Source organism: Vulpes vulpes, chromosome 1 (assembly GCF_048418805.1).
Source record: "Vulpes vulpes isolate BD-2025 chromosome 1, VulVul3, whole genome shotgun sequence".
Lineage (NCBI taxonomy): Eukaryota > Metazoa > Chordata > Mammalia > Carnivora > Canidae > Vulpes > Vulpes vulpes.
In genome coordinates this window covers 115794294-115818827 of record NC_132780.1, presented here as the reverse complement: position 1 = coordinate 115818827, position 24534 = coordinate 115794294, and the positions used below count along the sequence as shown (strand labels likewise).

General features: G+C 40.5%; 1 protein-coding gene across 3 annotated transcripts in view; it reads left to right on the top strand.

Annotated features, from left to right (window-relative positions):
- Positions 1-9489, top strand: part of DRD3 (dopamine receptor D3) — a 42718-nt gene extending 33229 nt beyond the window's left edge. For 2 of the 3 annotated variants that reach the window (XM_025990092.2, XM_025990091.2), the window contains exons 6-9: positions 535-731; positions 1779-1856; positions 4832-5177; positions 6346-9489. In XM_025990092.2, the coding sequence (XP_025845877.1) occupies positions 535-731; positions 1779-1856; positions 4832-5177; positions 6346-6542 (818 nt within the window). In that variant the 3' untranslated portion in view covers positions 6543-9489. Of the gene's footprint in view, positions 1-534; positions 732-1778; positions 1857-4831; positions 5358-6345 lie in introns of those variants that run through there. The other variant, XM_072723702.1, reaches the window with a different exon arrangement.
- Positions 9490-24534: the final 15045 nt, after the last annotated feature.

The window sequence follows — 24534 nt, the reverse complement described above, 5'->3', positions numbered from 1 at the left end:
CCAGCCTCCCAGGCCACATTGCTCTGTGACACTTAACACAGCATTCAGAAAGATCCACCTGTCTGTCTAGACTGAGCCCTTCGAGGACAGACATGTTTGCAGTCCAGCGTAGAGCAGTGTCTGGCATGTAATCACTGGGTAATTTTCCTTGTAAGTGAACTGTGAGCAACACAAAGATGAATTGGACCTCCACCCCTCAAGGAACTGACAACATAATCTCACCACCACCACCCTCACAACTTAATGATCCTCTGTGTGTGCTAACACCACCAAAGAAGCAAGGCAAGGGCGGGCTGTGGGCCAGAGAGAAAGAATTCCTTCTGACTGAGGAACTGGTGGAAGCCTCCATGAATGAGGCAGCATATGAACTGAGACATAGTGAGGGGGTAGGTGGGTCCAGCTCTTGCTTCCCAGAGCTCCATGTAGATTCAACGGTGGAGACACCGCACGTGATATGGGGCCATACTGTGTGCTCTCCACTGATGTCTCATAGTTGGCAAATGGCTTTGCTTTCTCCTTTTCTCTCACTCACAGGAGACCCCACTGTGTGCTCCATCTCCAACCCTGACTTTGTCATCTACTCTTCAGTGGTGTCTTTCTATGTGCCCTTTGGAGTGACCGTCCTCGTCTATGCCAGGATCTACGTGGTGTTGAGACAGAGGAGACGGAAACGGATCCTCACTCGACAGAACAGTCAGTGCATCAGTGTCAGACCCAGCTTCCCTCAACAAGTAAGCATCCTGGAGGGGCAGAGGGAGAAAATACCCAACCCTGTAGCTTCCCAGCCTTGTGTCCGGCAGTACGTGTGTTTGCTTGTACTGCCACACTGGAGACACACAGCTGACGCCCACCTTCTAACCTGCTGCTATGCTTTAGAGTAGGAAATTGAATCAAAAAGGTGCATTATAATCTTCCCTAGAGCTCACATTGCTTGGCACAATGATAGGATAGTTTCTGGACTTCTCCTTCCCATCAGAGCTTTTCCATTGCCCCCAAATGGCCAAGGGTACAAATGTCACACAAGATTGGCTGTTTTAGTGTGACAGTTGTACTGTGCACTGCTGGCAGGTCCCCAGGATTGACTTTTTAGCAGACCACTTGTTCCAAGAATCACTGGGTCCATGGAACCTCTTTTCCTTACTAGATCTGCCACTGTGTCAAGGTGCTGACCAGCTTGTGAAATAGAAGGCTGATGACGTGTGTGTTACTGGGCCTTTCAAGGTGCTGAAGAGAAGAGCTGTCTCAGCACCAATCTTCCATTTGCTTGGGCTGGAAAGTCTGCTTATCCCAGTGTCTGGCACATGCCTGCCAACTGTTAGGGAAGGGACAGTGGGAATATTATACAGCCCTTATGGAGTTTAGACTCTAGACAAGCAGATAAAGCACACCTCTGCCTGATGTTAACTAACAGCCCCGGGATGTTTGCAAAATGAGATGAAGACAATTAAGCACCAAAAGAGAAGTGCTGTAGAAGTTGTGAGAGGTCAATGTGCCCAGGAAAGGGCTTCATAGACAGAGTAAGAACTGAATTTGATCTTGAAGACAGGTGCAATGTGGATGGCGAGATTAACCTATAATGACCTGAGTAAGAGTCAGTCTCTCAAAGTTCAAGTCGCATGGTTCAGGTAGAACAAGAATATTGGTTCCCATGAAATAGAAGGCAAGGACCTGAAGCTGAGGATATGAGCAAACATTAAAGGTATTCAAAACATTGGCATCTATATGGTTCATCCATGTAGAACTTGACCTACAGCTCTTTCTCCTTCAACCCACCCTAGTCTTCCTGTCTGAGGCTGCACCCCATTCGGCAGTTTTCAATAAGGGACAGATTTCCATCAGATGCTACGGGGCAAATGGTAAGTAAGCCATGTCTTTAATCATAGGAAAAAAATAAGATACCTTTTCACAACACTCTGACTTGACTTGCTTCCACGTCTACCTCAAAATGGCCCCAATCCCTTACTTATATCTATTGTATATAACAAATATGAGATCCTAATTTGAGCTTCAGAATACGAATCACCCAATGATATGCAGAGAGCATATCACTACTGAGCTAGATTCCAATGACTGAAGCCAATGACTCTTGGACACGGTGTTAGGATGCCAGCCAGAGTCACCTGCCTAGAGGGAACAGGATGTCAATGAAATACACATGGTCAGAGCCAAGAAAAGCAGAGAAGAGAGGCTAATGTGAGACTTTCAAGTGTCCCATTTCCCACTTTCTATGAAAGAAAACCAAGACAATTTCATGGTCACCCTTATCCTTGTCCTTTCAATTCAAGCCAGCCCTGCCTCCCCAAGCAAGCTGAGTGCAGAATGGAGGTGTTAGAAAGAAGATCAATATTCCTCCCCCTGAACTCCAAGTAAATATTAGGAATAAAATTTCAAAAACTCATGATGATGAAGGTCCAAGCTTTGTCCCATCTCTGTATAGTTAGCCACGTTTCCCAGAGGCCTGGTATAGCAGTGAGAGCTTCTTGCTGTAAATAATTTTTTAATAGGTAAGAATTTTAAAGTTGCCGATAGCAGATGTAAGGTCTGAGGAGTTTCCAAGGCCAAAAGGAAAAGAGTGGAGACTACTGAAGAGAGAATAGGGAAGCAGGAGGCTGATGTTGCCAGGAGTATGGAGAAATAGGTTCCATCCTAGCATCTGGTAGTGGAAGGCTCTGGCAGCCAGACCCAAAAGAATCCAGTGTTTCTGCATGCCAGTCATAGAAGTATTGATGAGGGTTTGCAGAGAGCTGAAAAATATGTAATCTGGGAAGGATCACTTTCCTTCTGTAGGACTGAATTTCCACATCTGTAAAATAGAGACAAGTTAGACTAGGTCAATGTTCTAAAACCTTAGATTTCATAAGGACAGTCAAGAATTTGTCCCAGTCCCTTAGTTTCAGAAATAATGCTTTTGAAGTTAAATATTGTCACTCTTAGAAGATTACTAGATACCAGCACAATCATAATCTCAGTTACAAATGGCCATTCAGATAAAACACAATATGTTTATATTGATTATTTAAAAACCCCATCTAAGGTGCCTGGGTGGCTCAGTCCGTTAAGCATCTACCGTCAGCTCAGGTCATGATCCTAGGGTCCTGGGATGAGTCCCACTCTGGGCTCCCTGCTCAGCGGGGAACCTGCTTCTCCCTCTCCCTCTGCCTGCCACTCCCCCTGCTTGTGCTCTCTCTCTCTCTCTCTCATACAAATAAATAAAATCCTTTTTTAAAAAATCCATCAAAATGAAAATCAAAAATGTTTAAGTATACTAGAATCCCGATGAATACCTCTATGAGGCACATTTTCAAAAATACCATATCGTTTTAAAGGCCTATTGCATGCATTCATTCAGCAATGTTTCTGAGTGTGTAAAGTGCACTAGTACTATGATTCCTTGAACTATACAGAGTTATGAGCATTCTTGGTTGTTGACACTAACATATAGACAAAGGAATTTACTGGAAGGATATCAAGTAGCTCAGACTCATTGAGAAGACTGAGAATAACTTCAGACAATGCTGTTCATGCCTAAGGAAGAATCTGGTTGGAAGACCTGGGACACTGGACACTAATTGCCACCACTCCTAGACAAATTCTGAAGTCTCCTGGCTTCACAATCAGGGTCTTAGATGCAAATCTCTAATTAGCTGGGCATGGTTTATGTGCCAGAGGTCTAGATGACTGGTGGGAATGTGGGGAGAGTGAATATATGGCTTTTATAGCTTCAGTAATGGGAGCTAAGGGGCCCTGCCTGCTACTTGAGATTGACACAGTGTATGATTCTTCAAATGTGGAAAGAAGTTCAGATGTTGAATACACATAAATCCTCACCAAATACCAGAAATGTCTACATACTCTCAGGGTCTATTCATCCTAAACCTATTTTTTCCAACTTCTTTTCTGTTTTACAAATGAGGCTCAAAGACATTTCATTAATGCCCAAGGATACATCTAATAAGTAGGAAAGCTGAGGTGAAAATACTAAGTTATCTTCCTTTCTTTCTTTTTCTTTCCTTCTTTCTTTCTCTTTTTTCTTTCTTTCTACTTTTTATTATAGAAGATTTTTGAAATTAAAAAAAGTAGAAAGACAAATATAAGGGATCCTTCAGTAGCCATGAGCCGGCTTCGGCAATTCACTCATGGCCAATCTTCTTTCATTTCACCTACACTCCCACCTACACTCATCCATGCACATTGGATTCTTCTGAGGCAAATCTCAAACATCATAACATTTCAGCCACATATATTTCTGTAAGACTCCCTAAGGGATACAGACTCTTTATAAAATGTATTACTACGATACATCACCCTAAGCAAATAAATAACTCCCTAGTATCATTAAATATCCAATCAGTATCATTAAATATCCAAAATATCAAATAATGTTCACATTATCCCAGTTGTCTTTATAGTTGGTTTATTTGAATCAAAATTCAAATAAGACCTATACTTTGCAACTGTTTAGTGGTATTGTTGTTGTTGCAATTTATTTGTTGAAAAAAAAAACTGAGTCATTTGTCTTACAGAGTTCACCACATTCCAGATTTTGTGGTTTACATCTTAGTAGCTTCATTTCACGTGTTCTATACATCCAGGTCATTCTAACTGAAAAAGGATGTAATATAATCCTATACTATAATCCTATACTATCCTCCTCAAGGGATTGCTGCGATTCTCAAATGTTCTATATCTGGTAGGAGTCTTTTAGCTGTCAAGTCAGAAGCAGACTTCATGTACCTTAACTTTCATGATCCCACTACTCTCAAGCGACCCTCAGTATGTTTCACAAAATGATCGTTTCCTTGAACTTCTTTACAAACTCTTTTCTTTTCAGGAACATTCAGAAGATAAAGGGTATCCCCAGAAATGTCAGGACCCTCTCTTGTCCCAACTGCAGCCACTCTCCCCTAGCCGGGCCCACATGGAGCTGAAGCGCTACTACAGCATCTGCCAAGATACTGCCCTGGGGCAGCCAGGCTTCCAAGAAGCAGGAGGGGAGTTGAAAAGGGAGGAGAGGACTCGAAACTCCCTCAGCCCCACCATGGCACCTAAGCTCAGCTTAGAGGTTCGAAAACTCAGTAATGGCAGGTTGTCAACATCTCTGAAGCTGGGGCCCTTGCAACCTCGTGGAGTGCCACTCCGGGAGAAGAAGGCAACGCAGATGCTGGCTATTGTGCTTGGTGAGTTGGAGCCACATTGGACTGGGATGAATTGGGTTGAATTTGGTTAGGTTAGGTCGAGTTTGGAAAAACTGACAGAGCACCACATTTATCAGCAATGAAAGTCCAATAACTATGATATTTATGAATGTTCATGATACAATTGAAAAGGGTTTGCATGTAAACAATAAATCTGGTGAAAATCCAAAGGCCTAGGCTGAAATTCACAAAATAAAAAACTGAACAAGTGACCTAACTGAGCTCTGTTTCTCTATTGTGTTTGTTGTCTGTCACATGAAATTATAATGGATAAATCGAATAATAAATAAGATCATCATTCAATAAAAGTGTCTGGTACATATTGGATATTTAATAAATGCTTACTTATTCTAAAATATTAAGCGGAAAAAATAGGGATGCAAAAACTGCTGTCATATGGTGTGATAACATCTAGATCATTTCAAATACGGAGAAAGGAAAAACATGAAAATTAATTCACCAAGATGTCAAAAGTGATTGTCTTTGAGTGGTGGGTGGTTATTTTTTTCTTTGTACTTTTCTGTATTTACCAAGTTTTCCATAATGTACAAAATCGGGGTTAATTTTTACAGTAGAATAATAGAAAATGTATTCAAAACAGAAAAAAAATTAAAAAAAAAACAAAAAAGAAAAAAATTGGCAAGTCGCAGGTAGCATATAGAGTTCGTGAAGGCAATGCTTCCAGTTCGCTGCCACTGACAAAGCTCACTTCCTCATATCTCAGGGACTTTGTGAGCACATCTGGCTGTCATCTCAACAGCAGGACTGTCAGCCATGTCTTTGAGGTCGTCTTTACTATCAGTGCCCAGGATCATGCCTTGCACAGCTAGACATTAAATAAATATTTGAATTGACTTGAGATATAGAAAACACTAGTAAAGAGCTATCTAAATACCAAACTTGATAAATTGATTTAGGAACAAAGGCCTGAGATGAATCAAAGATGTAAGCATGTAATTTTCTCTTCCAAAAGAAAGGGGAAAAAAGTGGCTGATCACATGTATTTCGTAGGGTTGGTGGAAAAATTAAATGGGTCTATAAAATTCCAGCATGGTGGCTGGCACAAAGCAAACAATCATGAGTCATTTTCATGTTGTAACAAAAGGAAAAGCAAACCCCTTACCAGTGTCTCTCTTCCTTTGCAACCCAGGGGCCTTCATTGTCTGCTGGCTGCCCTTCTTTTTGACCCACGTTCTCAATACACACTGCGGAGCCTGCCACGTGTCCCCAGAGCTTTACAGCGCCACTACGTGGCTGGGCTACGTGAACAGTGCCCTCAACCCTGTGATCTATACCACCTTCAATGTGGAGTTCCGCAAAGCCTTTCTCAAGATCCTGTCTTGCTGAAGGAGAGGAGAGCATACTCCTTGTGCCCACCCTTAGCTGCCAGGCCATTGGGCCACTGGCCAGGACCTGCGCAGAAAGACTGTGCTATGTTCTCTGGCATGGTGTAGGAAGGAGACTCCTGGAGCCAGGACACCTCTGAGTGGCAGGTGTAACCAATTGCTTCTTCCCGATCAGAATGTTTACGTCCTAGAAAAAATCTGACTTCATCCTGGCAATCTTCAAGTGGTTGGGAGGTCCCTGAGTTATAAGTAATAATTCAGAAAGAAGCTGATAAAACATGACCCTCCACACACACAAAATTGTCATTAGAGGCATGATTCATCACAGTGAAGGAGAAATGAACAGATCTCATAATTGTCAACTCGCCAGGGGTCCTTGAAATCCCAGCCAGTAAACCATCTTGCAGAAATAGACAGTCTCTCTTCCTTCAAGCCTATAATTAAACTATCCGGCTGACCTTGTACTTTTGCAGGCCCACACCCTTTTGGTCATTCCTTTTGTTCATTGTTTGCTGAATTATAAGGGCACAGCCAGTGCCTCTACCTCTCTGTAGAATCTGGCTGCAATTGGGGAGTGAAATTCTAAGGGAGACATTGTCCCACATTGGGACCTGGGCTTCCTTTCAAACCTTACTACTCGTGTATTATAGCTCTCGCTATAAAGGCCCTTTGACTCCAACCCCCTGTTCTTGGAGATTCAATTCCAGAGTAATTCGGAATGAGTATGTCAAGTGAAAAAGGAGTGATGGCTCCCACTGTAGTATCACTTTAAACCATGTGGTTTGAAACATGCCTTCGGTATGCTTTTCATAACACTATAAGGTGTTCCTACCCAGGCATCTTCATCTCCTGCTTAACAGAGACCCAATACTTTCAGGCCCTAAACCCATTAAGTCTTAAGTGTCCACAAAGTGCCCGTCACCTCCCAGGCTCTGGATATATGACAATGAATAAGACAGCTCCTGCTCAAGGAGCCCACCACCTGCTCCTGCGTTTGTTCACTTGCTTATAAGAGTGGTAGAGACTCTTCTAGACTGCCAGAGGACCTCAGAACTGAAGGCACTGGGCAGAGTAGCTGTCCAAAGACTTCACAGGGACAGTCTTCATAAAGGCCTAGTGCAGAACCTGAACAAGACCACTCCGACAATTGAAATTAAAGGCATTATAGAAATAATGTGTCGATGTCATTCAAAATTGCATTTAGAGGGACCTCAAATATTCTCACCACTTACCTTTTCACCTATAGAAGCTATGTCTTATTGACTAGAGAATCAAGATACAATTTATGGATGATTTATGAAGTGTTATCATCCTGAACTTCAATAAATTTACTATTAAGTAAGAGCTATTAGTGCACAGGTGTAACAGATGCCCACTGCAATGCTGTTAAAATTTTAAAGTTCACACGAACTTTACAAAGAATCCAAGACTTCTTTGCCCCATATTTATTCCTCTAACCTTTAAGTGTATAAGAAGGAAATATATACCCCCAGTGACTTAGTTACCTGTTACTCCTGAATGCTTTTAATGCCAGCATTTATAAATGCTATTGCCTATAGCAGTATTTATGTTGTAACTCTAGTGGAAAAATTCTGTGTGCTCACTAGCTCTCGTACCTCATGCCATCTAGCTCAAAGGTTTATAATGCAAGCAGAAATAGGGACTGAGACAGTTACATATCCGAAGAAGTACAAGTACATGATTCCTAGGTTTTTCCATGCAAAATACACAAAAAACAAGTAGGACAATGGGTTAACATTCATAAAATTTCATGTCAAAATTAGAGTTCTAAAAATAAAAATGTAGACAGTGTCCGTACTAATACATTTATGAGGAAGAATGATAGCAAATATTGTGTATCCTTCCTTTACATCAAGTCGTTAAAACTTACGATAACCTTAAGAAGATAAACTCAGTTTTGGAGGTGAGGAAACAGGCTAAGGGAGGTCAAGAAATTTGCCCCAGGGCACACACAGTAAGTGGCAGAGCTGGGATTTGAGTGCACGTCTACCTCATTCGCAAGCCCATGCCACTAACCACTATGACGCACTGCTTTCTACCAGAGAGGTAAAGAGGTGGGAGGGAAAAAGTGGGGAGAAAAAAAATGGAACAAAGGTCCCTGGGAGAGCCACAGCCTACCTGACCCACCTCCAGCCCTAAACTTTCTGAAGACCCAGCCCAAGGCACTGCTCTCACTCTCCTGCCATGTTCAACTTCCAAAACAGTCACACAGGAAGTTCATAATCTGTTTTTATAAAATCATGTAACAGACCTTAGAGAGTATTTGGTCCTAGTATCTCCTTCATTTATATAAAAGGAAACTGAAGTCCAGAACTATATCCCAGTTGGCTACTGACAGACAAATGCTCCAGTATACTGAACTCTTCTATAAAAACGATAAACTCCATATTGATACAAGGAGAAAGTCATCCTATCACCTTCCCCATTACACTAAGAGGCATCTTTTCCCTAGACAGCAGCTCTTATCTCTAATCTGAGATAATATCCCCTTCCCAGAATTTTCTTCTGATCCAGGAAGATCCTTCTAGGGAAATCCCAAACACTCACTTGAGCCTCTTCATCCTGGGATTCTTCATTCTACCCCCTATACCTCTATACTCCCCACCATGAGCCAGCACTTAACCTCAGACTTGCTACTTTCAGAGCCAAAGTGACCAAAAATTCCAGGAAAGACATTAGCCTGAATGAAGTAGAACAGAGTTCTTGGGGGCAAACCTGTTCTGGGGCCCAAAGAAGGCTCAGAGCTGGCCATACTATTTGGGTGAAATGCAAATAGAACAGAAATCCAGATAGATTACAACCAACATCCAACTCTAGATCGTAAGTAAATATTTCCTTCTTCCAGAACCGCATCCTCTAAAACTCCTTTCATCACTCATTTACTAAATCAGTTACTTATTCAATAAATATTGATTTACCACCTTCTGTGTGCCAGGCAGAGTACTCAGTGCTGGGAAACACCATCAAGGGAGACAGAGTCCATGACCCCACACTTGTAGTACAGTGGGGAGGGGAATTTGTGTGTACACTGATGACCTGCTTTTTGTCTACAGTAAAGGGTATTCATGGTTTTTGTAAGTCCTATATTCAGCCCTAAGAAGGCTTCCCAGACAAGTATTGTCAGGTTAAGACCTAATTAAAAAGTAAGAAGGGCATTCCAGGCAGAGAAAACCATTGAAGAGCTGAAGATATGAACAAGCAAGGAGCATGCAAGGAATCTCAAATAATTCCACCGGCTGTAGAGAAGAGACCATAGGAGAGGCAAGGAAAGAGTCTCATCTTCGGAGACCTCCTCCAGCTCTGCTCAAGTGACAAGTGAGCTAGTGGTGATACCACTTGCAGAAAACCTCTGGATCTTTCCTCCACTTCCCTCCATGTGGGCAACACACATCACAGACGACTTACTTAACTGACTTATTTAATTACTTCCCTCTGAGCCACAGTGAATTTCAATAAATGCAGAATTCAATTTGAATTCTTTGCTCTTTTCTCTGCAAGAGGAGGAATGCCTGGCTGAATGGATGTAGAGTCAGAGATGGTTAAAATGAAGGCAGTTCAGAGAGTTTGGGTCAGAAATCGAGGGGAGGTCAGGCAAAGAGATTTGTTTTCCTGAATGCTTGGGTCAGAACTAAATAGTGAAGCAGAACAGTTCAGAGATTTGCTCAGAACTGGCTGTTTCCTGCAGGTCCTGACTCCCAGACCTGTGCTCTCATCCTTTGGTATCTGCTGACATCAGAAAACTGAAAAAGCTTAATTTGAATCAACACACAAAGAGCAGAGAGGGGATGACAGGCAATTAACTTGATTCCTCCTTTCTACCTAATTCTCTCCTCATCAGCTTAGGAAGGGAGTGAGTTTCCATGACTACCTCCTGACACAGAGACTCAGTGGAGGGTGATACCAATGTCAGCTCAGCTCTGTTGCACACATTGACAGAGGCAGAACCTGGGAGTCGGTGCCAAGCATGAGTCTTGGGACCTCTTGCCCCACCCACCCCAGTAGCCTTCCTCACTAGACAAAAATTAGACAACATCATAAATTAGAAGTGCTTTGCCAACTATACGGTTCTAACAAATGTGAGAGATTATCACTGATATCATCATCATCATCATCATCATCATCATCATAAACATCACCCCCCCCCCTCCAAGCAGCTATTTTTATCATTCCTATCTGGTTCACAGCCCATCTTTCTTTCTCTTTGCTGATTCTCTAATTGTCTCATGTTATCAGGCACAATCTGTTCAGCCTCCCACATGAAATCTGATTTTTCTCTTGTCTTTTATTCCCTACATGTGCCCAGGATACTTGGCTGAATTTGTAGTGAAGTTTTTAGGCAAATGGCTAGTCCCTAACAGCACACCCTTTCCCTGCTCACCCAGTCACGTGCCCAAGTATAGCATGATCTGATGCCAGGCTGATGGTAGATGTGTGCTTGCTAAGGATGGCCTGGGGAGTTCCTGTTCCTCTCCTGGCTGGGGAATGATGAGCAGAAAGCATGTATTCCTCAAGACTTTCCATCTTTGTTCCTCATGATGTCTGAGCCTTTCCTCTTTCTCCATCTCTTCCTTCCTGAAAGAAGTGCACTGAATATAGTGCATTCATTTCCTAGGGCTGCTGTATCAAATGGCCACAAACTGTGTGGCTTTACACAACAGAGACTTCTCTCATAGTTCCAGAAGCTCCAAGTCTAAAATCAAGGTGTTGGCAGGACCACGCTCTCTCTGAAGGCTGTAGGGGGTGATCTTTGCCTCCTCCTAACTTCTGGTGGTTGCCAGCAATCTTCGGTGTCCCTAACTGGGGCAGCAGAACTCCATTCTCTCCTCCATCTTCACATGGTATTACTCTTTCATTTTGTCTATGTTGTGTTTTCCTCTTCTTCTAAGTCTTCAAATTAAAATCCACCCTGATCCAATGTGACCACATCTCAACTTGATTACATCTGCAAAGACCCTATTTCAAAATAAGTTTATATTTATAGATTCTGGGGGTTAGGGCCTCAACATATTTGGGGAGGGACACAAATCAATCCATAAAATACGGCAAAAGCAATCTGGAAGGGAAGAGGACTTGGAACTTGGATGACTAGGGAAAACGCACAAAAGTTTGACAGAATTCAGAATGTAAGAGGTCAGATTCCAGCCTTGGCATCTTATCTTTTTAGTGGCCTGAGACAAGTGTGCAAACTTCCTGATGCTCAACTTTGTTATCAATAAAAGTGGTAAATTTGAATCCCTAAGCTATGATAAGTCAAGCTAAAAATAATTCTAGAAGGACATAAATTATCTTCTGAGTCGTAAAAACCTACAAACATGCTTATTGTTAAAAGTTGAAACTGTTCAAAGAACCATCGTTAGTTGCTTCTCACTGTCTTAAAAATAAATAAATAAATAAATAAAATAAAATGGAATTCAACAGCAAACTTATTGGATCTTAGGAAAGCTGAGGGAATATCATGTAGTCCTACTTCATGTAGCACCACTCCAGACGGACTAAGGTAAAGGATGGCGTTTTGCCTTTAAAAAAAAACTTACATAATGGGGTCTTATATTACGTTGAGCAGATTCCAGAAGATTCTATATTTAAAAATGCTTGAAAATCTTGCAATTTATTACAACATTAAATCATGGGATTTGAAAGCTGGAAGGGACGTTAGCCCAGTCTCCAAGTTATTGCAGAAATTCTAACATCCCTGACCCATGATCATCAAGTAGCTGTATAACAAGCTGGATCACTCCTTCCCAAGACATGTGACATATTACCCTTTAGAAAATTCCTCCCTCCTTTAAGCCAGAATCTCCCTTCTTATAAAATCTACCTTTCTGCCCCTATTCTCTCCTCCAGCACAGAAACTTTTATTCCAACTTCCCAATGACAGCCTTTGTGTGATTAAGGCAGTTTGTCAAAGTCTCAATTTCTCTTTCTCTACTCCAAGTAACACTTTCTTACACTCTCCATCTCTGTTGATTTCTTCTGGATTTAGCCATGTTGTTAGTGTTTCTCTTAAAATATAAGGCCCCAGATAGAATATAATCTAAATGTTGTTTGTTTAAGCAGTTCAGAGTGCCATGGACTCATTTCTGCATTTTTGGAATATTTGTAATGGAATATTTGTGATGGAAAATTTGTGATATTTGTAATTGTAATATTACAAATATATGTAATTTTTGTAAATTACACAGACCCTTAGGGCTCTTACTGAAACCCTAAGAAGGAGATTTGCATGCTGAATGGATAACTTTAATAGGATATTCCTTAGGGATCGATACCTGTATGTGAAGGAAGTAGAACTCAGCAGAAGGACAAGTTGAACTGTGATGCAGTCACACAAGGAACTCAGACAATCTTACTGAGATTTCTCAGGGGGTAGGGACTTTCATGGCCCCAGCCAGTAATTGGATGTGGACTACCTCTGGGAAGAAGGAGTGCCTCAGGCAAGGAGGCTCTGTGCAGTTGAAAGCTTTTGCTGTTAACTCTCCTGGGAACTGGGGGGAACAAAATCCTCAGTCATGAAGGGGGGATCTGGGTGCACACCACAGCATGCACTATATCCATTTGGCTCCTCTTTCCTTATATAAAAAATTCTAGAAACAGCTTGGTCAGGAATCTAGTTGGTCTCTCTTTCTGTGGAAGCTGAGAGGGATGGACTATAATCTCTGACAAAGCAACTGGTCTCAATGCCAAAATAATTCTCATCTTGCCTTCTTCTGTCATCTATTCTAGATTCCTCTCACTACGATTAGCATTCTTCTGGTCTAGGGCCATATCTGATGGAGTGACCCTGAGGGATGTGGTGACTTTCTCAGGCCACAGATGCTATACTTACCCACGTGCTGTAAAATTAAACCAAGGAATACAAAAAGACACTTCAGTGGATCATCCAGGCATCAAATGTGTTCTTCCCTGTCCGCATTGTGTAACAACATCCTTAACTTCTCCCAATTACCGGGATTCAATTATCCTTGCCAGGAAGCTCCATCACTTACCTGTTGGTCTCCTGGCACAAGGTGTACTCCAAATGACCAGATAAAAGCCACAATGTTAAAGCTTAATGGGGTTTTCAGCTCCTACTACACATATTCCTCCTTCAAGAACAAGAATCTTTACCTCAGAAAGTTAAACCTAGCATTACTCCATAATCCAGCAATTTCACTCCTAGGTATATATATCCCAAATAATTAGAAACAGGTATTCAAAAACAAAACACTTGCATAGAAATGTTCACAGCAGTACTATTCATAATAGCCCCAAATTTGGAAAGAATCCAAGCAGCCATCAACACATGAATGCATAAACAAATTGTGGTACATCCATATAATGTAATATTACTTGGCCATAAAAAGGAATGAAGTACTGATATATGCAGCAATGTGGATGAACCTCAAAAATATGCTAAGTGGAAGGAGCCAGACACAAAAGATCGCATATTGTATAATTTCATTTATATGAAATATCTAGAATAGCTAAATCCATAGAGATAAAAGTAAATTGGTTTCCAAAGGTGGGAGAGGAGGGTACAGGGAGTAACTGTTTAATGGTTTCTTTGGGGGTGATGAAAATCTTTGGAACTAGATAAAAGTAGTGGTCTCACAATAGAGGTACTAAATGCCACTGAATTACTTACTTTAAAATGGTTACTTTTGGGCAGCCAAGGTGGCTCAGCGGTTTAGCGCCAACTTCAGCCCAGGGCTGAAGATCAGGAGACCTGGAGACCAGGTATCGAGTCCCACACCGGGTTCCCAGCATGGAGCCTGCTTCTCCCTCTGCCTGTGTCTCTGCCTCTCTGTCTCTGTGTCTCCCATGAATAAATAAATAAAATCCTTAAAAAAAATAAAATGGTTAATTTTATGCTATACGAATTTTGCCTAAATAAAAAAAAATTAATAAAAAAAATTAAAAAAAGAACAGGACCTAGAGGTTCCATGTTCTCTGATCAGAAGACTCAATATTGTTCAGATGGTAATTCTCTTGAAATTGATCCATATATGTAATGCAATCCTTCTCAAAAGTCCAACAGGCCTTCCCCCAACCCAGAAACTTATAAGCAGATTGTGAAATTTATATGGAACAATGCAGAATAGCCAAAATTATTTTGGAAAAGAACAAAGTTAGAGAACGTTTACTTCCCAACTTCAAAACTTACTATAAACCCACGGTTATCAAGAGTATGGTGTTGGCATAGGATAGATACATAGATCAATGAAACAGAACTGAAAGTCGAGACAAATCCTTATATCTAAGGTCAATTGATTTTCAGCAAAGGCAATCTATTGAGGAAAGGAGATCCTTTTAAATAAATGGTGCTAGGACAATTAGATATTCATGCAAAGACACAGATTTAGGCCCCACCTCATGCCATATCCTAAAATTAACTCAAAATGGATCATAGAATTAAATAAAAGAGCTAAACAATAAAACTTTAAAAAGAAAACATAAGAGAAAATCTTTGAGACCTTCCTTAACATTTTCATAAGATCCAATTTATCTTTTCTTTCTTTTTTTATGGTGCTTGTAGTGTCACATACAAGAAATCTTTGCCTACAATAAATTGGATCTTATGAAAATCTTAAAACTTTGTATGTCAAAAAAGACACCATTTAGAAACAATAAGACTGGTTTGTAGGTACGGCTGAGTGGCTCAGTGGTTGAGCATCTGCCTTTGGCTCAAATCTTAAATAAAAAGACTTGCTTTTAAAATATTTGCAAAACACATATCCGATAAAGGACTGCATCTGGAATACACAGGGGTTGCCTAGCTGGCTCAGTCCATAGAGCATGCAACTCTTGATCTCTGGGTCATGAATTCAATCCCCACGTTAGGGCATAGAGTTTACTTAAAGACAAAAAAAAGATATAATACAATATACAAATAACTTTTCCAATTCAATACTAAGAAGACAACCAAATCACCCAATCCAAAAAAAAAAAAAAGCAAAAAAAATTTTTAAAGATTTTATTTATTTATTCATGAGAGACACACAAAGAGAGGCAGAGACATAGGCAGAGGGAAAAGAAGGCTCCCCGCGGTGACCCTGATACAGGACTCCTGGGATCATGACCTGAACCAAAGATAGACGTTCAACCACTGAGCCACCCAGATGTCCCAAGGCAAAATATTTTAATGGACATTTTAGTAAAGAAGATATAAAAATCACTTATAAACACATAAAAAAACATGACCAACATTATTAGTCATCCAAGAATGGCTAATTTTTTTTTTTTAGAGACAGAGAATAGCAAATGTTAGAAAGCAGGTAGAGAAGTGGGAATCCTCTCACACTGCTGATGAGAATGCAAAATGGTGCAGTCACTGTGGAAAATGGTTTGACAGTCCCTTAAAAAGTTAAACATAGATTTGACATTTCATCCAGTGATTCTGCTCCTGGGCATCTACCCAAAAAAAAAAAAAAATGAAAACAAATATCCACACAAAGACTTGTACATTAATATTCTTTACAGTATTATTCATAATAGTCAAAAGTTGGAAACAACCCAAACATCCATCAATTGGTGAAGAGATAGACAAAATGTGATGTATCCATATAACAAAATACTATTCAACAATGAAAAGTAACAAACTAATGATACATACTCTGACATAGATAAAACCTCAGAAACTTTTACTAAGTGAAAGAAGCAAGCCACAAGAGACTATATATTGTATTATTCCATTTATATGAAATGTTCAGAAAAGGCAAATTTATACAGAGTAGATTAGTGGTTGCCTAAGGCAAAGAGAGGGAATGGGGATTAAATAGTGAATGGGCATGAGGATATTATTGGGATAATACTAACATTTTAAAGCTGATTTATTGTGATGGTTGTACAACTTCATAAACTTACTAAAAATTATTGAATTATATACTTCAAGTAGGTGAATTATATGCTATGTAAAATATGCCTCAATAAAGTTATTTTTAAAATAATAAGGACCTCTAAATCTGTGGATTCCAAAAGCACAGAGACAAGAAGTAGAAGTACACAATTCCTCAAGTGGGTCAGGGAAAATAATGTTAAACTGGGACACTTGTACTTGCATTTCTTGTTTCTTAGATCCATATATTCTAGTGAGTGGAGTAAGCACCATTAATGGTCTTTGGTTTAGAGTGTGTCTTCTGTCTGAAGGCTGGTGCCCCATCATCAGAATATCATCTCCAAGCTGACACCTCAGTTGTGCATCCAAGAAGCTAATGCATGTTCCATCAGACTAGCAGCTTCTGGGGGATGTAATACACAATAGAAGCAGTGGATTTCGTGGTCATGTGCACATAGCCATGCCTCCATTGATATAAGCAATTACCTTGGTCTGATACAACATTTGGCAGGATTCTATTCCAGTGGATCAAGGGCTACATAAGCACTGTCTGGCTGAGTTGTATGAGTAGGAAAGGCAAGTCCTTATTGGAATATTAGTCAGTTCCAGTGAATTCCTATCAAGATGAATCACAATATGGAAGCGCCCTTTGTAATTAACTTGCCATTGAGAAGCTGGTTGATCTTTCAAGAGTTAGAGCCATATTAGGATCTCAGTGCAAGTGTCTGTTGCAAGGAGGTTGGATATTCAACAGTAGCAGTAATTAGATCAGCTTTACTAAGTGGGAGCCCATGGTTTGGGGCCACACATAGCCTCCACTTCCTTGCCACCATTTCTGAGGCCATGTTTGTTGTATTTGTCCCTTACCATTGAAACTGGGCAAGGGAGTATTCTTTTCTGTCTCCATTATGTGAGAGCAGAATTCCTTCTCTTGATGATGAAGCTCAATTAGCCTTGCTAGGATGGTGACTCCATTTCTTCCTTAATATGCCTACTGTGCCAACACTGATAGAAGTTGACTGGCATCAATCAGCTAAGACATTGTTTCCTAGATGGTATAGAGTACTGGCCAAGTCATTCACTACTGTCCATTAGTGATATATATTCTTACCTCAAAGTATTTCTCTTGACAGGCTTGGTCCATTAGGAATAATTCCCCTCATCCCCATCTTTGAGAGACATTCTTAAATGGAGCTGCACCCATGAAGTATAGCAATAGTCTACTTTTGGTTTCAGCCATATACTGATCTTACTTACTCATAAACCAAATTCAGATTTTCCCCTCACCCCATAGTAGCCATAAGTATAAGGTAGGGCTGAAGTATCAGTGCAAGAGTGGTGGGTGACGTAGAAGTCTGGGCCACCTACCATGCAGCTTATTATAGCTCTCTGGCTCTGCTCGTAACTGATCCCAGATGCACAACCTTCTTTCCTTCTGATTGTTGTTGGGGGTCTGACAGAAGTTATGATGGGCAGTTCCGGCTGCATGGACGCTTGGTATCAGGTGGTCAGTTTCTCTGATTCTGCCAAGAACCAGTAGCATACATGGAGCTTTTTTTCAAAAGGTATATAGTTCCCCACTATAGGTATCTTGCCTCACTTCTGAGTCCTAGGGGTCTATTTGGGTTTTCCTATTGAGGCTTACCATAAAATCTACAGGGCATTTCTTCTCTCCATGATATTTCCTGTACCATAGAGTTCCCCAGGTCATATGAACCGAGTCACTCTGATTCAACTGTAACAAAGGCGTTGGCAGATCATACAGGGTTCTCTGGATCTAAGATGGCCTTTCAGACTTTTCCCACCCTTAGGTACATGGACCAGGCCTTTATACAACCATATTGATCAAGTCTGAAAAGCGGCTATCTCCAAGGAGGAAGCCCAACTGGGGGAGTGAAGGGCATGACTCTCCTCAGCTGAGGACCATGCCTAGAGAGGGACTTAGCTGAGAGCACTTGGCCGTTAGGCACCAATACACCCACAGCTGGGGGAATTGTGCCTTAGTTTTGAAAGAGGAATCTGGGCAGCAGATAATAGCATCCACAATCCATACTCACCTGAATTTCCCAGATGTCTTCTATTAAAGTTCTACTAAACCAAGTCTCACTCATCTTGAACTCCTGTGTCTTAAGATGTGTCCTAGATTTTTGGAGCCAGTGCTGGACCTTGTATTTGTCATCTATTCAACTTGTTGGTTTTATCCTAGCATTCCGGCTTGCAAAGTCACTTTGAATTGTGACCCTATTTTCTGCCTTATACTAGATTGAGATTTGAATTATCTTCAAATGGAAGAAGATATCAAAGGGAATGTTGTCAAGTTATTGATAAGACATCGAGGCTTGAATCCTCAGAGCAAGCAATGTTTGTAGGATATGCACAGGTTAGCACCACTCTTTCAGCCATCCACAAGTACACTTGCCATTGTTGCCTAGCCCCAAGTTAGTTGTACATCAAGGGGGCTATGAAAATATCTGTATAATGTTTTGTTGAATTCAAGCCCCAAGTTAGTTGTATATCAAGGGAGCTATGAAACTATATGGGGGATCCCTGGGTGGCTCAGCGGTTTAGTGTCTGCCTTTGGCCCAGGGTGTGATCTTGGGGTCCTGGGATTGAGTTCCACATCAGGCTCCCTGCATGGAGCCTGCTTCTCCCTCTGCCTGTGTCTCTGCCTCTCTCTCTCTCTCTCTGCGTGTGTCTCTCATGAATAAATAAATGAATAAAATCTTAAAAAAAAAAGAAAATATATGTAAAATGTTTTGAATTCAATATATATATCATTGTATCAGTTAGGATTTCCTTGTCCCAAACAGCAAAAAACCCTACCCCAAATTGTCATAAGGAGAAAGTTTACTATTATCACTTATGAAGAACACTGTAGGTAGTATGAGCTTCAGGTTGGCAGATTCAGTGACTTGTCAATGTCATCGTGGATTTATGCTCTTTTTAGCTCACCTCTCTGCTCATCTTGGAGTACAGGTATCCCTCACTTTTTTAAATGTCAAGTTATGCTACTTTGCTCTCACAAAGACCTACATTAGTCCCTATTTTTGCTAACCAAAGAAATCCAAAGAGGATTTTCTCTTTCACAAAAAAGGGTGAGAAGCAAAAATAGCATTCAGAGTTTGTGCTGCAGCCAGCCATTACAGACGCTGCACCCACTTAGGGCAGCCAGCATGGCTTCACCAAGCTCCTTCCCCAGGGAACTCCATACAGCATCTCAGCATCAAGCTCTCAGAGCTTTGAACTGTGTCTGTAAGCATCTGTGCTTTATGTTGATTTATTTCATGCATCTGTTAGCAAGATATGTCCTAAGGTATCAGAAAGGGCCTGAGAGTTTATTTCTGGGTTAGGGAATGCTCAAAATGTTTCCATACAAATTAATGGTCATTACTTCTTCACTTTACTCCACCTTGGCTTACAAAAGACATCATAGGAATACTCCACCATTAGATACCAGGGGAAACTTGTACTGGCTTTGTGCTCAAGCTGGCTCCTCACCCCCTACCTCTATTAGTCCGAGGTAATGATGGGGTAGTTCCAGGAGTCCTATCCCATACAACGATGTCCACCAGCAGCAGAACTACTCTGCTCTTCTTCATGTCATTTCTTTGCCTAGTACCCCTAGGAGACTTCTGCTTGTGTCTTATGAACCAAGAGTAAGTCACTGTTGTACGCCAAAATTCATCCTGGCAAAGGGAATGGAATACCATGATTGGCTTAAGCTTATACTAATCATTTGCAGTAGAATGGATGTCAGGGTTTCCGGATCCATATTTGGTAGAACCTAACCTGTTCCCCTTTGAGAAAAGCCTTCAGCCTTCAGGCACTTCTGCCATTAGCTGTAATTAGCAATAGATTACTAAGAGAGGCCTAGAAGCCCTCTGCGCTGCACATGATTTCAATTTCCTGGCATTTAATTCCTCTAGCACTAGAAACTTAAACCCACTTAGAGAGGTTCCCTGTTTTCTTACTTTCTCACCCATGTGGGACTTCAATTCTCATGAATTGAGCTTTCAACATTGAAGGCAGTATATCGTGCTGTCTCTTTCCTCTGGCCCCAGCCTCTGAAGGCTGGTTTTCATTTTCCCCACATCCCCCTGGGAGCCAAGCTGAGTTCAATCTTCTTTTTCCATAAGAAATCCACTTAACACTAAGCAATTAGTAAATTTTAGTGGAATTTACTCAAGATCTGAGTAGATTGTGGAAGAGGGAAGGGACAGATTACCGGCCTCATGGCTTTGTCCCTCTCCTACGTCTTCTCCCCCACCTTTCTCCCAAATCTCCCCATGTCTTCTTCTGTCTTTGATGCCCAGACCCTGGGAATTTCCATTCCTTGCCCAGGTGGGCTAATATCAATATACTCCTTCCATACTATCTAAAAAAACCAATTTCCTCTGTCTTTCTGCACCTTAGAAAAGACAGAAGCAAAATAAATAAAACAAAACCATAGGAACTGGGACGCCTGAGTAGCTCGGGGGTTGCGTCTGCCTTTGGCTCAGGGCATGATCCTGGGGTTCTGGGATGGAGTCCCACATCACGCTCCTGTCATGGAGCCTGCTTCTCCCTCTGCCTGTGTCTCTGCCTCTCTCTGTGTGTCTCTCATGAATAAATAAATAAAATCTTTTTTAAAAAATTCATAAGAACTACCTAACTTCTGTTAACGTTGTATCACCTCACTTATTCAAAGAGCAAGTTGCCCCACGTTTGTTCTCCCAAGTCTAAGCAAAGCTTTTACATCCTTATAGCAGTCTTTAGCACTTTTTATAAAGCTTGGTTTATTCCTGACTTTAGCCTCCTTTATTTTGTTCTTGAAGGTGCATTGATAGTCTTTTGTGTTCAAGCTTATCTATAATCCCCTCTCTCTGTCTTTTGTTCATGTACCTTTTAAAAACCCGAGCTCTGCAGAGAGCACCCTGTACAACCACCTCTTTCTTTAGATGTCTCCCCCTTTATCTGTGGATTATTTCCCATTATATTATATAATCAGGATTTTATTGTTTAAATCTCCTCCCTCCCCCAAGTCAGATTCCTTTCTAAAGTCTCACATCACAGAATCACACCTGTGGTAAATACTCTTTAGAAGTGAAGAGTTAATTTGTAATGCAAATAATTACCTCTTTATTTATCTCATTTTCAAGTAGGAATTTTCATATATCAAATTTTCATAAAGACCAATTAGGGGCAAATTATTGCACACCTTTTTCCACCTCTGTCACTTATTCTCTTCCCCCTCCTACTTTGTTCCTGTCCTTTTCCCTTCCTTGCTTTCCTACTTCCTTCTAGGATGTGTGTAAGCCCTCTGGGCTTTTATCCCAGGCTCTGTTTTTGTTGATCTGAAATACTTTCTGTTCCTGCAATGGAGCAAGCCTTTGTTGGTACCTGGCAAACTCACCTACCATTGCCTCCAGAGAAGTCCAAATGGAGCAAGGGGGAAGAAAGCACTTCCAGAGGCAACTGGCTATCTCTGTAACCACTCACAACTGGGGATTTCCATTTCCTAAATGACCTGCTTCTATAAACTTCAATCAAAGTCCACATTCTTCTGCTGACAAACTCTAGAGTAAATCTTTCCATGCCTCAGTTTCTGGAGGAGTAAAATGAGGGTAATGATCTCTGTTCTGTTGACTTTACAGAGTTATTGGGGGGAAAATCATGTGTAAGAAAATTTAGATTGGAATGTGTGCTCTATCTATAAAAGAATATCTATTACTTGTGCTTAATCACAGGTATCTTGCCTGAAAATATCAAGGATGATATTTTGAGTTGAAACTGAGTAGAAATAAACTGTCTTGAGGGAGAATTTTTTAAATTTTATTTAAATTCAATTATTAACATATAATATATTATTGGTTCTGGTTCCAGGGGAGAGGTCAGTGATTCATCAGTCTTATATAATATCCAGTATTCGTTATATCACATGCCCTCCTAAAGGTTCATAACCCAGTTACCCCATCCCCCTACCTCCAGTGACCCTCAGTTTGTTTCCTATGATTAAGAGTCTCTTATGGTTTGTCTCCCTCTCTCTCAAATCAGAGGAGTTTGTCTTATTTTATTTTGTCCTCTCTTCCCCTGTGATCCTGTTTTGTTTCTTAAATTCCACATATGAGTGAGATAATGTAATTGTCTTTCTCTGATTGACTTATTTTACTTGGCGTAATATTCTCTTGTTCTGTCCATGTCATTGCAAATGGCAAGATTTCATTATTTACGATGGCTGAGTAGTAGTCCATTATATATATGAAATCTTCTTTATTCATTCACCTGTCAATGGACATCTGGGCTCTTTCCATAGTTTGGCTATTGTGGACATTGCTTCTATAAACATTGGGGGTGCAGGTGCCCCCACATCGGATCACTACATTTGTATCTTTCGGAAAAATCCCTAGTAGTACAACTGCTGGGTCATAGGGTAGCTCTATTTTCAACTTTTTGAGGAACCTGAATACCGTTTTCCATAGTGGCTACACCAGCTTGCATTTTTTTTTTTTTTTTTTTTACCAGCTTGCATTCTTGAAAGAGGATTTTGAGCAAGGAACATTGAGCACTGAGGGTATTTTTTTCTTTTTTCAAATTTTTGTTTAAATTCTAGTTAGGTAATGTACAGTGCAATATTGGTTTCAGGAGTAGAATTCAGTGGTTCATCACTTACATGCAACACCCAGTGCTCAATCATAACAAGGAACACAGTTTTTTAAATCAAGAATTTCCCTGTCCCCACATATTCGGGGATCAAGAAAAGGCTGAAGAAGTAGGAGTGCTTAGAGATAACAATGTGATGATCCTCTTAGATGATTTATTTAACTTTTGAAAATATTATAAAGAAAATATTATAATATTAAAATATTAAAAAGCTGTCTAGAAGACTGAAATAGAGGAGAATGGTGAGAAGGGCAAAGCTTGTTCAAAATTTGCAGAGAGGTGAAGAGTAGGAGCCAAATTGCCATGAGATAAGGCAAATTGTTCTAGTAGAGTAGAAATAGGAAAGAAGGAGGAAAATAGCTTTATCAAGTTATCAAGAAAATAAATTAAATGATGGTTTAGGCACAAGAAAGAACAGCTGTGAGATATGTTAATAAGAAAGAAAGAATTCAGTGACAATTCTAGAACAAAGGTGGAAAACCGGGAGGAATAAATCCTTTTAATGAAGAAGAAAGCAAAATGTGCCTGATAACCCCATCCCACCTACCTCTCCACTCACACCATCGCCCTCAAACCTTTACCAGACTTTACCCTGGGGAAATGTAGGAGAAATGTCAAAGTTCTTAAATTTTTTGTTTTAATTGTGTCTAATCATAAGCAACATCATGGGGGTTGAAATCAGAATGTATGTTTTAATTCTTGTCAAAGAAAACAAAAACAAGGAGAATAAATAAAAGAGTTGGTTCTTGTTATGTTGCCCTGGTAGTTACACAAACAGAACCCCACTCACTGTTTTGCCTTTGACTGAAGTTCTAATGTGTCAGGAGTTGTTCTGGGCCCCAGAGACATAATGATGAATGATACAAGAGTGCTGTCTTCATGGAGCTGCTAACTTAGCAGGAGAAACAGACATTAAATAAAGATGCATACACATGAATATATAATTATCAGTTAGGGTAAATATTATTAAGGAGGTAAGGAGGCTTTTATGAGCAAGAATAATATAGGAAACTAACCTATAGATTGAGGGGTCAAGGAAGGCCAATGTGAGGAAGCAATACATAGAGAAGCCTCTAGGATAGAAATAAGTTTTCAGTGAAATGAGTCTGGGGAAAATTGTTCCATGCAAAGCAATGAACATAAGTGAAGGTCCCAGAAAGGGGGAAAAAACACTTGTGAGTTCAAGCTTTTTTTTTTTTTTTTTTTTTTTTGAGTTCAAGCTTTTTAAAGAAACTCTGAAGGAAAGCTATTGTGTCAAGAGTTGTGCTAATACAGTAGCCACTGGCCATATATGGCTACTTAAATTTAAATTAAATAAAATTAAGTAAAATTAAAAATTCAGTTCTTCAGTTGCACTAGACACATTTTCAGTACTCAATAACCACCTGTGGCTAGTGGTCACTCTATAAACAGCACACATGAGAACATTTCCATCATCTCAAAAAGTTCTACTGGACAGCATTGGTCCAGAGCACATGTAGGGATTAAGAAAATATTTTAGATAATGTTTATACAGAAT